Source organism: Parastagonospora nodorum, assembly GCF_000146915.1.
Source record: "Parastagonospora nodorum SN15 chromosome Unknown scaffold_10, whole genome shotgun sequence".
In the NCBI taxonomy this organism is placed as follows: Eukaryota; Fungi; Ascomycota; class Dothideomycetes; order Pleosporales; family Phaeosphaeriaceae; genus Parastagonospora; species Parastagonospora nodorum.
This window is the reverse complement of record NW_001884558.1, coordinates 1191353-1205010: the sequence shown is the minus strand read 5'-3', so window position 1 is coordinate 1205010 and position 13658 is coordinate 1191353. Positions and strand designations below refer to the sequence as shown.

Below are 13658 nucleotides of genomic sequence, written 5' to 3'. Positions count from 1 at the left end.
TTCTTGTAATTTTCGGAATCATACATTCGTTCTCGGTCAAGGTACATTCACTCCATCAGCCACAATGAAGCTCCCATCTGTGACTGCCCTGGGTCTTGCCCAACTCGCAAGCTCCTCACTCGTACGTGATACTACCAAAATATCTCCAACTTAACCTACAAAAACGCCATACTAAACACACCAGATAACCACCTGGGGCACCATCTCCCTCCCCACGGCCAACACCTCCATCCTCGGCAACATCTACAACCACTGGCTCGCCCTGCCCAATGCCACCTTTGACCTCACCCGCTCGCTCGTCTCGCCCGTCACTAACCCCCTGCGCATCCCCATGACCGGCGCTCGCAAAACCGCCATCATCGAGCCCTCCCGCTCCGCCCTCGTCATCATCGACATGCAGGAATTCTTCCTCAACCCGGAGCTCAGTCCGCGCGCCGAGGGCGGGAGGACCGCCGTGCAGCCCACGCTGAACATGATCAAGGCATTCCGCGCAAAGGGCATGAAGGTGCTGTGGGTGAATTGGGGCTTGGATGGGCGCGATTTGAGGGAGATGCCGCCGGCGCTGTTGGCGGGGTTTTCAGATGACGGGGGACCTTTGAGTGAGTTTTCTTTTCCCATGATTCTTTGTGAGAGTCTGTTTCTTTGAGGGGTGGCAGCTGATTCAATTTAGCGACGTTTGGAAGCGACATGGGTACGCTCAAGAACGGGACTGTCGTTGGTAAGAAACTGATGCGCGGCGAGTGGAATGCTCGCCCGTATGGCCCGTTGTACGATGAGCAGGTCAAGGGCGTAGCTGCTGGGACGGATTTGTATTTCCACAAGAGTAAGTTCAACATGGGACTGAGGACATTGATGTGGACCTAATGCGTGTGGTAGATCGACTAAGTGGACTCTGGGGCGCACAAACACCCCTCGGCATCTGGCTCGAAGAAAACCAAATGACGACGCTTTTCTTCGGCGGCGTAAATTCAGACCAGTGTGTTGTAAGTTCACCCCCTTCCATCCTACAAACATGAATCATTACTAATCACTCGCATAGTGGGGAACGTTCCTAGACGCTTATTACAAGGTAGGAAAAACTCTTCTTTATTCATTCCTCCACTGGAACTCAAGTTACTAACCACCGATATTTCAGGGCTACGACGTCGTCTACGTCGACGACATAGCTGCGACCATCAGCCCGCAGAGCGCGACCGAAATGGTGCGCTACAACGCTGACAGTGAGCACACATCCCCGCAGAAAAGTTTTCGAGGTGAACTGACTGAACATAGTTGACGGCTTCATTACCAACTCGACGCTAGTTGTGCCGGCCCTTGCTTGAGGTTTGTCTTGCAAACAGCGATTTGTGATAATGGCGGACGGACTGTGAATGTTTAATGATGGACATGGATATGAATCTGGCAACGACGAACGCGTGGAACGTCACATTTTACGCATTATATGCTCGCTCGATTTTTACTCAAACTAGCTAATACGCGAATAAACTCAGTTTTATCAATGTCCGTATAGAGTTGATGGTTGATGTGATGTATCTTAAATGTTGTCATTCAGACACGGTCCCGATTTAAAAAAGGTTGATATATTCGCCTCGGAGGCATGGGGCTATGAATATATTCTAGTAGATTTTCGATCATGCTAATAAAACTTTTGATTGCTAGTATATTTGCAAACTGGGTAGCCAATGTTACTCGAGCCTTGTGCCAAGGTACTGCACCCCAGTCGAAGAAGGATCGGGTGAGGTTAGAAACACCAGTTTCGAACAAGGCAAACAATGTGTGCATTACAGTTTTCGTAAAGGGTTCAACTTGTGCATGACCATACAATCGAATTCACATCACAGACACGCACAGTCAACCCAAGGAACAAATTTCTAGAGAACCAGACTCAATTACTAATTATTACGTCTTGGGTGCCCTAGTGGCCGCTTGTGTACATATCCTAATAAGGATGTACGCAGAGGGTATCAGGGGGTATTGCGCGATAAAAACAGGATATAAAAAGCGACAGGCAGTGCGTCCAAGACCCAACAGTGGTATCAAAAGGAGAAAAACAATTGCAAAGTGGTATCAATCTAAGGACAAGAAACCGAGCATGAGCACTGACAACTTGCCAATGCCGCTCTGATTCCTGACCCAGAGGAATGAGCGACGACGAGTTGGTCAGATGGGAAAAACATTTCGGGTATGAGAGGCGTTGTATGGAAAGCTCGATCCAAAGTATGTGCTTGAACCAACGGAGTAGATTCAGAGCAAGATTTTGGGGGTATCAGAGGTGAGCGGCCGTGCGGTCAGAGGAGGGATTTGCGATATCTTTGCTTTTCCATCATTCCTTCATGGCTGTCGTTGAGTAAGGCGGTTTCGTCCCACCATACCTTCTTATGCAGTTGTAGCAACTGGGGCACTTTTCGAAGAATCGCCCACGTTGACGGCTCCGGGGGTGACATCACCAATGGTCTGCTCGGTGGTGGCGGGGACAACTGGGACGTCATCCTTCTTCTCCTCAGTGGGGGCGACAACGGCCTCCTCCTTGGGCTCAGCAGTCTCAGGGACGGTGGTAGGAGTGGTGGTCTCCTTCTTGGAGTCCTTGGGGTCTTTGCCCTTGGCGGCCTTGCTCAGGGAGCGACCGAGCGAACCGAAAATGGAGCTACGCTTCTCCTTCTTCTCAGCTGCGACTGGCTCAGCCTTAGCTTCGGTGACGGGAGCTACAACAACGGGCTCGGTGGGCTCAGTGGAAGCCGTGACTGGGGTCTCCTCAATTTGAGGGGCAACAGCGTCGACCTTGGTGGGCTCAGCAACCTTGTCGGTGGCGGCAGGGGACTTTGAGCGGTCCTTGTTGCCGAAGAGCTTTCCGAACTGGAAGTGCTGCTTCTCGCGGACGGGGGTAGACGCGGCAGGCTTAGCCTCATCGGTCTTGACGGCAGTGGGCTCCGAGACAGGCTCGACGGTGGCAGGAACAGCAACCTGGGCCTCCTCAAGGGGCTTGGAGGCGTCCTTGTCGGCCTCCGTGTCCTTTGCGATAGGAGATGGGACAAGGTCGGCCTCCTTCTTCTCGGAGGTGGGGCTCTTGACCTTCTCGAAGAAGGAGCCGAAGATGCTGCCACGCTTGGTTGGCTTGGGCTTCTCATCGACAGCCTTGACAGCAGTCTCCTCAGTCTTTGCCTCCTCAGTGGTGGCAGGGACACCATCGGTCTTGATCTCCTGGCTGGCCTCGGGGATCTCCTGGGTGATGACAGGTGCAGTGGTGGAAGTCTCAGTGACCGGGACGACGGGAGTCTCCTCCTTCACGGCCTCAGGCTGCGCCTTGGACGATTCAGCCTCATCCTTCTTCTCCTCAGCCTTGTCCTTCTTTCCGAGAAGACCACCGAAGAGGGAAGCACGCTTGCGGGAGGCAGAGCGAGACTTGGACTTGGTCTTCTTTGCCTTCTTCTCCTCGTCAGAAGAGCTGCTGGAGGATGAGCCAGTGCGGGCAGGGGCGGCAACGACAGCCTCGTCACCAGCGGCAACTGGCGCATCAGTCTCAGCCGCCTTGGGGGTAGCGTCGGTGCTCTTCTTGGGAGTGGAGGCGGTAGCGGCCGCTAGGGTGGTGGGCTTGCCTACGCGATATTAGTGCCATGCATAATTGGTAGTGTCGCTGAACCGCCCTTAGGCGATACGACACTTTTCAGAACGTATGAAGAGCACATACCAATCTTCTCCTTCTGCTCCTTGTAGCCCTCGCTGGACTCGATTCCCTCCTTGGCCTCCTTAGCGTCAACGATGGCCTTCTCGACGGCAAGGTACCAGCCATCGCGCTCGGCAGTGGTCTGAGCCTCGAAGGCGTGCTTGGAGCCAGAGATCTTGAAAGCGAAGGCGTCGGCACCGTCCTTGTGGAGGTCGGTGGCGTAGGCCAAGTTGAGTACACCAGCGGGGTGCTCCTTCTGGTCGGCGTGCTTAACAAAGTAGAGCAGACCCTTTCCGGTCTGGCTGGACCATGCGGCAACGGGGTGGGCAACCTCGGGCTTCTCGCCACGGAGGTACTCCCTCAAGTTGGTGGCGGGAACAGCCTCCTCGCCGAACCAGAAGTACTTCTTGGAGAAGCGGAATGCGCTGCAGGTGGATTAGCATGTGATTCATGTGCGGAAGTGTCTTTGGTGCTCACTTCTTGAGACCAGGTGCCTTGTAGCCGAGAGCGCCGTTGTAGATGGGCTCAGCAGGCTTGGCCTCGACCTTCTCGTCTTTCTTCTCTTCGGCAGCAACTGCGGCCTCGCCCTCAGTCTTGGGCTCCTCCGTCTTGAATGCCTCCTCAACGGGCACGTCAATCTTAACGGGCTCGACTGGTGCGGGCACAGTCTCAGTGGCGCCCGCAACGGGGACCTCGACAGGCTTCTGGGATTCGACGGCAGACATTTTGGCTGAGTTGTGGGTGTGCAGGGAGTGTGGTGGGGGAAAAGATAAGGAGGTAGGAGTCAAGCTCTCTGTTTGTTTATTACAAAAGTTATGGGAAAGCTCTATGCCGGGCGTTGGGCAAGAGGAAAGCGGACTCGACCTGGGGATTGAGGCGGAGCAGCGGTGGAGTGTGGAAGAAGGATGGGAAAAAAAGTCGACGGTCAAGGGCTGGCAGAACTTTAAGGTGAGGGCGCGTTGCTAGGAGGTGGTGCAGGGACCCCGGCTCACGAAATTGGCATCACGGCAGCACGTCCATTGGTGGGCCCGCTTGGCCAAAGTGTATTAGTTGGTCGAATAGCACCATTCGCCATTGTTATGCAGCAGCATCCAAGCCCTGAAACATGTGCTGTGCATCCAGCATCCGCCTGCAGTCGCCGCTCGACTACGTGGAGGCAGAGGCAGAGGCAGCAGCGGAATCGTGCGGACGCTGCTCCTAGGCATCTACACCCGTCTTGATAGGTGCGACGATGATGTCTTGCGCAAGCATTCTTGGGACGTAGGTCGCATGATCGCAGTGCCCCTCATTGCTGTGAGCTGCACCTCACGGCTCACGAGACAGCATGGAAAACACGGCTCGGCCACGACCAGCCTGCTGGGCCTGCTGGGCCTCAGACGGACCTGCTATACGCAACCTCGCCCAGTGGCACTCGTCTGCTGACTGACCGCTATCTCGCGCTGTGGGTGCAGAGTTGCTCTTTGGCTGTCTGTCGCTCACTATATCCGCGATCGGCGTGGGTACCTTCATATCGTGCCCATCCACCACTCATGCAGCGACGGCGGCTCAACGGCGGTACTGTGCAACCTCGTCCTGGTCCTTTCCTGGCCGTCTCTCTGCTCCCGTGCGACCATCGACCCCCAATCTCGTCAGTCCCAACAATCGGCGCGCGCTGCACACACTCCAGCCTCTAGCCTCCAGCCTCCATACCCTGCCAAGACCTGTCTGAGCACGCAGGGCTAGACAGCGTTAGCTCCCTGTGGCGGGCCTATCGCGTCTCACCGTATGCGCCAACCGCTGATCCCCGTTAGGTCAGGGCCCTTGTATGAGGCTTGTCGACCATGTCAGGCGAGCGGCCCATCTCGAAGTTTCTTCCTCGCGGCGGCTCGAGGGTGGGTTCGCAGGAGGTGACTACAAGCGCCTTCTCACCGCCTGTCGCATGAAAATTCAGATCTCTATCTCGAACGCGAGAGAGAGAGAGAGAGAGAGAGAAAGAGTCGATCCTGCAGACTCCTGCTGCAGCATTGGGAAGGGGTGCGAGCCAACGTGCATACAGCATGCCCGCCCTGCCACCTGCACCACGAACACGACGGCACCTGGGAGCGGATGTACCAACAACCGCATGCAAATCCTCATCGAGCGATCGCTGCAATTTGCACTCGATGAAAAACTACAGAATTTGGATACCCACGGCGATCTATCGCCAACTCTGATCAGCCGAGTCAGGCGCTAGTACCATGCCGGCTGATTCAGGGCTCCCGTGAAAAGGGGCACTACTCCAGACAATCCTCAACGTGCTGTGCAGAAGAGCAACAAATGCAGGCCTAAACATGTAAAGAGATGCCGTCGCCCGTTCATCCATCCTCTGGCCACTCGTCAGCTGTCGAGCAATATTTCCGTGAGGGAGGGCATCTGCGTCTCATTTCCATCTCCAGTGGTTTCTGCGGCCCGCACAGAGCGCACGACTATCTGAGATCCGCTGATAATCCCCGAGTCGATAGTGTCCTTACCTAATCCTCCCAGTCCGGAACCACTGTCATGGGAAAGCTATTGGAATTGTATCGCTACCAGCATCAACTCTGCAGGCAGCTCGTATTGCAATACGTTTCACCATGAACAGCCATCGGATGCGGCCATGCTGCATCCTTTGCTAGACATCCTAAGTCGAAACGATGGTTACAATCTACCTCGTACAAGCCCCCACACAGGGTTTCTTCAGCCGCGCAGCATCTTCCATCTCACGGTTCTGGACCGGAATGTAAAGGCCTGCGAATCATATAGTGGGACCGGAAATTTAGGTCTGAAGTCTTTTTGTGATGCCTAGCCTTTAGCGACACAAAATCATAAAGCCACATCCCTCTGTACGAGTCAACCGGCATGCGTGGTCGATATCAGACACACCAGACAAGATGGATTACCATAATGTTTGGTTCGCGCCATAAGACCTAAGCAGGGTGTGGAAATTCGAACTGGACTACTGTCGACATATCGACGCCAGAATTGATCACGCAGACGATTGCGTAACCAGACCCTTGACCAACAAAGGTAAAACGTACCGGTCGCGACATTACACGCCACGCGACGAGCGCCACTTCCGCAGTCAAATCTTACGACAATGCGAATTCCAAAAGTCGTTACGTGACACCCCTTTAACTCTTCAACACATGCACTGTGGAAGTTGATTTAAGCTCAATCACCATTACTGCAGGGAGTAAGGCGATGCGCGTAAGTGGGTACGAAGATGCGTGCCTTCCTGTTCTGGGTGCGTGGCTTGCTGCGACGTCATTCTGATGACTGCGCCGCACTATGGATGGAACCTCGCAAGACGTGCGATGCCCTGTCAAGAACATGCGCAACAACCTCAGGACCAGCTGTAGGGCTCAATGAACTGTGAGCTAATACTTGGCACATGCAGGTGCGTTGCAGGCAATCGCTGCACTACAAGTAGACTGCGTCTGAATTGAACAGCATAGACTGTCCGAGTGAGCTAACCCCAGAATGTAGAACTGCACGCTTCAGCATTCCGTTTCAATCAGCTCACACCTCTTCAAAATCACCTATACTTCAAAACGAACAGCCAACAATCCATGAACGGCGTTCAAGTATACGTCATTCTCCAAACCAAATTACTCCATGAACTACACTATAAACCCCAATATATATCACAGCCTGATAACCCACCGGCACCCACGCTCCAAACCCGATCTCCCACCATCATACATAAGTATCCCCGTTCATACCTGACAAGGAAATCCCATGCACGCCACCCGACGACCCAGTCCGCGCTCACCTCAGATCTTCTCGACTTCAGCCACATGAAACACGCACAGAATGGTCTTTCCGCCACGCGCATCTGAAACACTAAGTCGCCGCCCGTAGCTAACCTACAGTACGCTTCTTTACATTCAATTCTCTGCAATGTCCGCGCGCCAGGTCCATCCCAGCAACCCTTTTCCAACGGCTTTTCTTTTCCTTCTTCTTTTCGTTTCGACGTGACCTGACGGCCTTGGAGTCGGCCCGATCCACGCGGTTCTTCAGAGGTCATGTGCGGTGTGTGTTGGGCGCGCAGGGAGTGTGCTTGCGAAGGCAGATTGCGCATTGAGCGTTGACGTCAGATGATGGTGGGGTTTGGGTGTGAAGTCATTGCAATTTCGAGGCAGCGGGCAGAATTCGTGGCTGCTCTGCACATGCGCGGAGTAATCTAATAGTTTTTGGGAGCGCATTCAGAAATTTAGAAAGGAGCTTAGATGGATTCAGTGCTCTAAGAGATCTTGCCTGCTCTCGCAAAAGTTTTTGAAAATATCTAGGCTATCTCTTCACTCCTGGTGAGGGTGCTCTGATGATGCTTGTAGAGCGAAGCTGGGTCACGCGGACACGTAGCAACGAGTTCAATAGAAATGGCTGGATGATGTTCACTCTGCATGCGCCTCACTGACCTCCCTGCCCAACTCATTGACCTGCTCAACTTGCACCCACGTATACAGTGGATACGGATCCTCAGGCTTTTCCCCCTTGCCCGTCACTTTCCATTTCACCACATCCCACGCCCACGGCACCATGACCCTGACCTGGTACCGAATGTGCTCCCGCGTCTTGACGTTGAAGATGTAATTCAGCTCCTCAAGCGAAATGTAATTGACGTGCGAATCTTGGGATCCGAGCGTTGCGCCTGCGGTCTCGGGGACAAGGAAGAATATCATGATGAGTGCGAGGACGTTGAGGACTGTGAATATGCCTAGCAGGCGCAACTCGCCTTTTTTGTGATCGTCGGATTGGTCGGGGAAAGATGCGAGGGCGCGCGTAAGTTGGGGGACGATGAGGGCGAGGATACCTTTGTGTAGAGTGTTAGTAGGAAATTTCACTTCTTGTCGCTGGTACTGGTAAGTTCGGCAAGACGGGGTGGGGTTCCATACCGGCTCCGAATAAGTTGGCAAATACAGCAAAACTCATGCCTGCTTCGCGATTGAGAAGTGGAAAGACTTCAGACGAGTATGCGAATGGGACTGTCGACGTGTTAATGCTGTTTAGGATGTATGGTCAGGTTGGCTGTGTTGCTTACCAGGTCCTTGGCCCCAGGAGTAGAAGAAGACGAAGAAGAACATGAACATTACCACCACGACAAGCCGCCGAGTTTCATTACTGATATAGTATGAGAAGCATGCGCCGAGCATCGAAAATATCATCCCCGGGTACGATGACAAGAGCAAGAAGCGCCGACCACGCTTGTCGATGAAGCGGTAAACAGGAAACGTGAAGATGAAGTTCGCGAGGCCGAAGCCGAGACTGAGACCAGGACCTACCAGAGAGTTGGTCTCAGATTTAGGGTCGTGGAAGATGGTCGTGGAGTAGAATTGGAGGATATTCTGCGTTTCTGAGTCATTATATGTTTGCTTGCAGTGATGAAAGGCGAACCTACTATCCCACACATCTGCTGCGTGATCATCACGACTAGCGCGGCTGTTGTAGCGCGTCTGATTCTCGGCACACTGAAGAGCTGCCACACGCGGGTAACGTAGAAACTCGCTTTCGCACGACGCTGGTACTCCTCCAAGTCCATGTCATCTTCACGGTATACCATTGCGTCCCAGCAACGCTTCAAACAGTTCTTGAGAGGAAGACAGAACTTGACCGCTGTATTATGGGATGCATCATCCCTTTCGGATTCAGATGAGGGCCGGGGTGGTTGCACGGGAGCTCGCAGGGCAGGGGTGCGTCTTTCGACACCGTGTGCTATGTTCTCGTTGTGGCGGATATATCCTAGTCCTATCTCGCGCTTGGTGTTTACAAGAGTGTGGTCGCTACTCTGCGAGTTGCCGTTCTGCACAACTTCGACATCGCGGCATCGTGCTGTTCGTCCGATGAGCTTGAGTTCTGCTTGGATTTGAGCATTGGCGTAATACAGTTCTGCAGCTGCTTGAAGCGGTGTTTCGCGGAGTTCGCAGAATGATGCGAATGCCTCTTGGTAGCGACCCTTCTTGAGAAGCCATCGGGGCGATTCGGGAATAGTCCATACCAGACTGCCAGAAATGTCAACAACTAGCAGGGCAAGCTTGATTGGGCCTTACCTCAAAAGTACCAAAGTCGGGATAACGGCCGAAGCAACTTCGTATCTCCATCGGTTGTCGCCTGTCTGTGAAACAATAAGATTGGCTGTAAAGCCCAGGAATATGCCAAAGGTATCAAACAGTTGCCAGTTCATAACTAGCGCACCTCTGGACATGTCATCAGCATATTGTCGCCACGCTTTGGACATGAAGCATACCTGAGATGAGGTGGGCTCACTTCGGCTCCATATATCGGTGTAACACTTGCTTTAGCGCCCATAGCAGCACCGAGAACAAGTCTGCAACCGAGAAGTTGAGGCCATGTGCGTGAGAACCCACAACCAGTTGCACCCGCCAAGCAAAGGCAGGCTGAAAAGAAGATTGCACCTCTTCGCCCGAGTATTAGGGACTGAAGCGGGTCGGACAGCCAACAACCCAGAATGCTTGCGGAGAGATAGAGCACGGCATTGATTGCAGCAAAAATCCAAATCTCTCGGTTTTCGGTCGGCACACCGTCATGGTCAGTGAGGCCGAGTTCTTTTGCCCATGTGAGATTAGCACCATTCTACATAATATCAGCTTCCCTTGCTCACAAGGCTATAAAATTGAAGGATTGAACTCACAAGACCGGTCTGGACCCAACCTTGAATGACTGCGGCTAAGCACAGCGTGGCAATAGTGACGCGGAGCGGTCTTGGCTGCTGCCAGAAGCCCAAGTTCTTCTGCTCCCTGATTGTTCTTTTCTCGAGTGCGGTCAGACCCTTGATACGGTCGTAGAATGGGACATGCTGGAAGCGAGCGACCTGTGTCGCTTTGGACCAAAACTGGTAGTCCGGTTCATTACTGTTGATCCTTTCCGCGAACTCCCTAGCACTTCTTTCGAGCCGATCCGGAGAGAGATGAGCTAAAGGATTGTCGATTCTTTTTTGGTCAGCAGATGCAGGGCTTCTACGCAACGGAATTATCAAGATGCTTACTCGCATCTGGCATTGCTCTCAGACCTCGCTCCGCGCCTGCTGGCAGATCTTGAGTGGGACGGCTACGGGTTGTAAGTGCAAATCTTAAATGATATTAATGGGAGAACGGCTAACCATATCATAGACTTTTGCGAAGTTTCTCGGCCAATCTGTCCCAAAGCGAGTTCCCGATAATCATGAATTCAGTTTATCGGCCCAGCTTCCTGAAACGAGTAATCACGAATCCAGAGGGGGAAAAGGGATAGCCTTCGCCAGTGTGCTAGACATTATTTCAACTCAGTACAGATATAAGCCTTAGCTGCCTGACCACGTCAGGCTCTGTGCGAATATGCAGACATGATATCTGCCTCACTGTTGTGGCGCGACGCAGTTTCAAGGTCGGAGTGGCTGTTGCCTGCTTTGTAAAAAGGCTATGCACGATGCGGGCCCTTGCTTACTGCAAGATGTGACCAGCATCTTGCTGTGGGCTGTACGGAAACGGATGAGAAGACGTCAATTATTGCGATGGCTTGGAGTAGGAGTTACGTTTAGCTTCGGCGCTAGTGACTAGCGTCAACCTACACGCAACACCCCCCCGAGCGGACGTTCGTTTCCGTACAGTCCCCGGGACATGGCAATATATCGTCAGCATATCCCGTCATATCATCTGCGCCTGAAGTTAAGTTTGAGTTGTCACTTCTGTGTAAAATCCATTTTGTGATCAGCATGACCTATTCCCAAGGACTGACGGTCGCTTACGCCACGACTGAGAGGGCATAAAGAATAAGCCCCATGATTGGCATCAGGCTCGGTCCCCGCGGCAGTAACCCTGCCAGTCGTGCATATCCTTCATTGGTTCCCCGCATCATGACGCGGAGTCCCCAGGACTGGTACCAGATTTTGACCACGCACCACGTCGAATACAGCCATGCCTATTTAGCCAGGGCGAAACAAGGTCATCGTGGCGCTGATCTCCATGACTTTCGTTGCTTTTGGTCCTCCTTTTCAGCTGTTTGGTGGCGGAGGCTGAGTGCATACATATCGCCGTTTGCCTGAATATCCTTTCTTATCATTATCAGGCAGATTTTGCCTACTTGCGGCTCGTCAGCCGCGCAGCGCGTCTCAATCACCGCGGGCTAAGAGTTTCAACCTTACCCGCCCACTTTTCTGCTTATCGCTCTTGTACGCCCACTTTTTTATTTATCGATTATTCTCTGGACTCAACACACGCTGTAATGTGGAGACGTCCAGCATCGTCAACATGGCCGAACCACTATCGGCTGTCATAGCGATTGGTCAGTTTGACGCTTTAATGTTCAAGGTGCGCCTCTTCAAAACTAATATTATGCAGTGAAGAGCACGTGGCAAACCGTTGAATTCGCACGGAACGCGGCTCACGCCCAGAATGATGCCAAAATACTATGGGCGAGAGTTGGAGATCTGACCATATTTATCGACAAGATCGATGCGGTGCTACGAGACTACACCGAGCCTCTCGACAATAGCGTCGTACATATCGTGCTTAGCGCTTTGACCGCAAGTAACCAAATTTTGGATAAGCTAGCTAGGAGATGCCTCAATATTGGCGATAGAGACGACCTCAGCCTCGTGCATCGAATTACTCGACCGGTATACTTCACCTTATCCAACAAGTCCATCCAGAAGTTTGAGCATGACCTCCAAACACACATTATGGTTTTGCAAACGGCTTTCATCTTGCTCGATAGAGGAGAGAACCAGGAGTCAATCCGCAGGATAGAAAGCCTAATTATGAGCCTGGGAGCGCGTTTCAGCCAAATTGCGCAGTATACCCATTGGTCATATCAGGATTCGATAGGACGGCCTCATCTATCGGTACAAACACTCATAGACATTGGAGACCAGACAGAAGCCACCACAAACACAGCAACAGGCTTCCCAGGTTTCTCGCCTTCAGTCCAGACACAAATGAAGAGCGAGATCGGAATTCCTAGTAGTCCTATTGAACTGCTTACCCACCAAGAGACACGCGAATGGGGCTCAGTCCATCGGAAACCATCTGAAACAGCTACGGAGAGTGGCAATGCACAAACCGAGTGCATTGCTGCAATCATTGAGGCTATCGTGAACCATTCTCCGGATTTCGAGCAGGTTCTCGCCGATGGTGTAGGCCTTGACGCGACCGATGACCAAGGCCGTACTCCCTTGATGCACACAATTTTTCAGCACGGAAACAGGTGCAACGACTGCCTTGATTGCATGAAAATGCTACTTGGGCGCAAGTTCAACGCGAACACGAATTGCGATGGAGAGACAGCACTACATATGGCTGTGAGATACAATCATCTGGAAGCTGCCAAGATGTTACTGCAAGGAGATGCTGACGTCAACGCATCATTTCCAAATACACCGTTACTATTAGCCACAAAGGAAAACCAGAGCGCATTCGTGGAGTTGTTCTTAGCACATGGCTCGAATCTCAATGTAGCTGACGACAATCATCGGGGACTTGTCCACCATGCTACCTGGCATAACAGCAGTGAAGCACTCCTTGCTCTACTAAAGAACAACAAAGCTCTTGCACTCAACCTGGACCTCGATGCTCGCTGCGACATGGACTGGACGCCGCTCATGCATCTCGCCGAAAACGCACACTGGCCAGAAAACGTTCACCTAGCGCATACTCTTCTCGAATACGGAGCCGAGGTGGATGCTGTAGATAAGTGTGGGAACTCAGCTCTATACTATGCTGTAACAATCGGGGCAGCATCGCCGCAACGGAACAAGTTCGTGCAAGAACTAGTTGATAGAGGTGCCAACGTAGACGCTGTGCGATCAAAGGTTACAAAGCGCACCGTGAACAAGTTCGTTGCTTTGAAGCAACAAGCAAGCCCTAGGGGTGGTACGTTGCCAGCCATGAGACCAAGACCGCTGCAGAGGCTATAGTGGGGACGTATTGTACAGATACTTTATCCGCGGGTAAATGCGACGAAGGATTCAAGTGTAAAATAACATTCCAGTGTATCTTAATATGATTTC

General features: G+C 52.6%; 4 protein-coding genes across 4 annotated transcripts; 2 read left to right on the top strand and 2 right to left on the bottom strand.

Annotated features, from left to right (window-relative positions):
- Positions 1–64: 64 nt before the first annotated feature.
- SNOG_07203 (hypothetical protein) lies at positions 65–1499 on the top strand (the record flags this gene model as incomplete). The annotated part of the gene is made up of 7 exons (XM_001797501.1): positions 65–121; positions 185–599; positions 671–823; positions 877–983; positions 1040–1069; positions 1136–1220; positions 1273–1499. 7 exons carry the CDS (start codon positions 65–67, stop codon positions 1320–1322), a joined length of 897 nt encoding a protein of 298 aa, XP_001797553.1. The 3' UTR covers positions 1323–1499.
- A 369-nt stretch (positions 1500–1868) lies between these two features.
- SNOG_07202 (hypothetical protein) lies at positions 1869–4555 on the bottom strand. The gene is made up of 3 exons (XM_001797500.1): positions 4139–4555; positions 3686–4086; positions 1869–3593 (listed from the first exon to the last, which is right to left on the bottom strand). The coding sequence occupies exons 1-3, from the start codon at positions 4384–4386 to the stop codon at positions 2377–2379; spliced, it is 1866 nt and encodes a 621-aa protein (XP_001797552.1). The 5' UTR covers positions 4387–4555; the 3' UTR covers positions 1869–2376.
- Positions 4556–8052: 3497 nt separating this feature from the next.
- SNOG_07201 (hypothetical protein) lies at positions 8053–9893 on the bottom strand (the record flags this gene model as incomplete). The annotated part of the gene is given in 5 exon segments (XM_001797499.1): positions 8053–8471; positions 8554–8643; positions 8700–9052; positions 9067–9657; positions 9706–9893. 5 exon segments carry the CDS (start codon positions 9891–9893, stop codon positions 8053–8055), a joined length of 1641 nt encoding a protein of 546 aa, XP_001797551.1.
- A 2008-nt stretch (positions 9894–11901) lies between these two features.
- Positions 11902–13565, top strand: SNOG_07200 (hypothetical protein; the record flags this gene model as incomplete). The annotated part of the gene is made up of 2 exons (XM_001797498.1): positions 11902–11935; positions 11992–13565. 2 exons carry the CDS (start codon positions 11902–11904, stop codon positions 13563–13565), a joined length of 1608 nt encoding a protein of 535 aa, XP_001797550.1.
- Positions 13566–13658: the final 93 nt, after the last annotated feature.